The sequence below is a fragment of the Crocodylus porosus genome, unplaced genomic scaffold, assembly GCF_001723895.1.
Source record: "Crocodylus porosus isolate Cpor-Errol unplaced genomic scaffold, CroPor_comp1, whole genome shotgun sequence".
Classification (NCBI taxonomy): domain Eukaryota; kingdom Metazoa; phylum Chordata; order Crocodylia; family Crocodylidae; genus Crocodylus; species Crocodylus porosus.
This window is the reverse complement of record NW_017728906.1, coordinates 106,087,419-106,091,145: the sequence shown is the minus strand read 5'-3', so window position 1 is coordinate 106,091,145 and position 3,727 is coordinate 106,087,419. Positions and strand designations below refer to the sequence as shown.

At 36.7% G+C, this 3,727-nt stretch overlaps 1 protein-coding gene across 1 annotated transcript in view; it reads right to left on the bottom strand.

Annotated features, from left to right (window-relative positions):
* Nucleotides 1-3,727, bottom strand: part of DOCK9 (dedicator of cytokinesis 9) — a 72,255-nt gene that overhangs the window by 1,549 nt on the left and 66,979 nt on the right. The window contains exons 30-31 of the mRNA XM_019528493.1: nt 2,066-2,244; nt 779-895 (exon numbers count right to left, since the gene is read on the bottom strand). Of these exons, the coding sequence (XP_019384038.1) occupies nt 779-895; nt 2,066-2,244 (296 nt within the window). The remainder of the gene's footprint in view (nt 1-778; nt 896-2,065; nt 2,245-3,727) is intronic.

Sequence of the window (3,727 nt, the reverse complement as noted above, 5' to 3'; positions counted from 1 at the left end):
CACAAGATCCCCTCTCAGTCTCCTCTTGTGGAGACTGAAGAGATTCAGGTCCCTCAGTCTCTCCTCATAGAGCTGGTCACGGAGGCCCTCAACCATACGAGTGGCCCTCCTCTGGACCCTCTCCAGGTTCTCCATGTCCCTCTTGAAGTGCGGCACCCAGAACTAAATTTCAACATTTCAGAAACAGATTTCTGAAAGCAAGTACATATACACTATACCAGTAGTTTTCAACCTGTGATCCGTGGACCCCTAGAGGTCTGCAGACTGTCTAGAGGGTCTGCAACAAATGACCACGATCAAAAGTATATGAATACCTACATTTACAATTCAAAGGGGTCCAACATGTCCATTTGATATTTCCAAAGAGGTATGTACCTTCATTCAAAATTTTTAAGGATTCACATAGAAAAAAGGTTCACAACCACTATACTACATCCATCTTGCACCTCTTAGACATCTACAATTTTTATGACTTTGATGAAAATTTTGCATGCCCACACTGGTTCATAAACAGCAAAATATTAAAATTTTAGATGTAGACCAAGCCCACACTATCACCCCTAAGGCATCACACCAGTTCAGATAGTAACGGTATGTGCAGCTTGACTCGTCTAGAGAAACTGACACCAGATATTTAAAGAGGTAGTTATCCATGTCACTACCTTTAGAAATCTTATCCTAGACTCCTAATATACAGAAGATCATAGGTATATTACTGAATGTATTCTGATAAAAACAGAAGAGAATAATCAAAAAAGAATCAGGAGTGCACACTCACACTGCTGGAAGGATTAACAGGAAAAGGAGACACATCTTTGACATTGATTCGCTGAACATTTTCTACTAGCAGTCCAAACAATGGCAGATACAAAGTAGCTATTCTTGCTTGGTGGCTCTAAAAACAAATTCATAGTTCTCATTAGCAATCAGTATGACACCAATGTTTTTATTAAGCAATAGGAAAGATTTGCAAAATCAGGATTGAGGACATATCCATTACCTTAACAATGCACAATGACAATCTCTACTTTCCCCTTGGTGTGCCATTATTCAAAGGGATGGCCATTAAAATTTACAAAACAAGGAATTTCTTCCTTGTTAATTATATCTGTCACAGGAAAATCTACAGTATTCAAATGTGGTTTAAACTAATGGTTCTCCATAAGGGGTGCTACAATAAGGTTTCAGGGGATCTGGCCAGCCTGGCCCAGCACATGGAAGAGCTGCCATGGCTACCTGGGGTTGAAGTTTATCCCAAAGAAGGAACAGGCCCACCTCACCCAGCCCCATAGCCTCCATCCTGCAAGCAGGTGAGACTCCGTATTGCTGCTGCTCAGGTTACTGTGGCCCTGGGCCTCTCCATCACTAAGCCCTGCCCACTATACCTAGAGTTGTAATGGCAAGGCTGGGAAGTCGGGCAGTTGTTGCGGCACAGGTGGGCCATGGAGTTTATGCTGGGGGCAGGGCTCAGGAAGAAAAAGGTTGAGAACCTCTGGTTTAAACAAAATACAGGAAAGGTCAAACTAACATTATGTGAACTTGAGTAGCCCATCAGGTCTGCAATCAAAATATCATGGCTTCTCCATAGTACAGTTGTCTCCAAATTAGCAAACAAACAAACAGGAAACTTCAGAATAATTCAGTGTTTACTGCTACAGCTAATTTTATTTAAATTAACTACTTGTCACTCAAATAGATAATGGGAAGATTGACCAAAAGTAATTGTAAGCTAATTGCTAATGTTCACTAAAATAAATGTGTTAAAAAAAAGTCATTTTTTGCTAAGAAATCCTAACTGAATGAATATTCATTCCAATTTAACTGCAATGCAGTAATCATAAAACAATTTAGCACAATGAAAAAGTGCATGCACTAACAAGCTGATACAAGTGCAGAAACCAATGTTTTAGCAACATTAGCTATACATATCCTCACATTAAAAACATTTATGGTCTTTTGCTACTATGTTTGCAAATTAATAGAAACAAAGTTCTATTCATAAAACCTTAAAATGTATATACCTAAACTTCTAACACTTCTTATTGATGACACAGCAGTAACTTACCTTGGAAGCATATCTATCATCAAAAGAATGCTTTATCATCAAGTTCTTGAGCACACTAATTGCAATCTGCCGGATGTCTCTGAACTCTTGTAATGCATTTCCCACCTCCCTCAGGAGTAGTCCTACTAAGAAATGATTCTTGCAAAACTCATCTGTTAATGAATAGTCAAGCTGAAGGTCTGAAAGTAGAGTACAAGTTATAGCTTAGGAGTGGTGTAATTAATATTAATTTGCAAAGTAACTTCCCTCCATTCCCCTTCGTTCAACTTCATTTATAAAGATAAATCAAACATACCTTGTGTGAAAACCCACCTTAACTTCAAAACCGTGTATGTGCATTAGATTATTACTACATGCTATGTATTCATTCAGCATATAAAAGCCAAAGAGTTAATGAAACCTAAACACTACCATAGCTTTTAACAAAAAATTCCCAGAAACAGCAAAATGGAACAAGTATTTAAATGTAAATTATTTTTAATTCACTTGGGCCAGAATTTGAGTTCAATGCCTAAAGTCAGTCTTCTAAATGTGTATTTAGGCACCTTAATAAGAGGCCTCATATGCAGGGGACGTGCCCCCATTTTTTTCAATGGTAGTAGTAGGTGTCAATATCTTTGTATAATGAGGGCACTTCTTGGGCATCAGAGGCCCATTTGCATATTTTTGAGCCGCTGTACCTGTCCAGAGCCACCTGCAAGAGTATGAGTTGCATATAGATATCGTACTTCACTTTTAGATATTTAAGTTCTTTAAAATCTAAATGCGCTGAACTGAGTACTTTGCACTACGAAAGGAATTATTTGCAGGACTAAGAATTTACTGCTTTTTTCCTAGCAAGTAAAAAACTTCATAAAACTTTGTAGTAGATATTAAAAATGTTTCATGGAGAAACATGTTTGTGTTTCATACACAAAGAAAAGGACCCTACATTAATTAAATTTATTCTAAAATTTATCAGAAACATTATGAATGTAAATAATTGCTAATCAGATCTGAAAAAATGATTAATTTTAAATACTCTGTTAAAAAAATCCCCTCCCCCCAAAAACTTGCATTGTTTACCTGTATTATGTTAGTCTTACTTTGGACAATTTTCCATGACTATGCAATATAAGATTTTTTTAAAATAATTTTTAGATTACCTTTGCATATTAAATAAAAGAGTGCCACTATATATAAAGATTATACTGAAAAGTTTTTTTTTAAAAAGTAACTCACACTGCGATAGATGCACCATATTTTACTCCTAAAACATTAATATCTCTAATAGTAATTGGAATGAAAAACAAAACTAAACTATACCTTAATCAAATTTATATTCACAAATATACAAATGCACATAAGAAACAAAACACCAAATAAAACCCAACAATTTTAATGTGCATGTTTCAACAGAGTTATAAAAGCTTAAATCCATCTACTTTAAGATACTGTATGTAGTCCTTCCTTCCTTCTTGTGTCCTTGCTGGGACAAAGTGTTTTAGCAGCATTCACAGATTTGTTGGAATCTGACAGGGCACCACCATGAGAACTTCTGCTATGACCTTGAAGTGAAGTTGTGAGAGAGTCCAGAGAAGAGCCACGCGCATGATCAGAGGTCAGGAAAACAGACCTTACAACAACAGGCTGAGAGCTATGGGGCTCTTTAGCCTGGAAAAG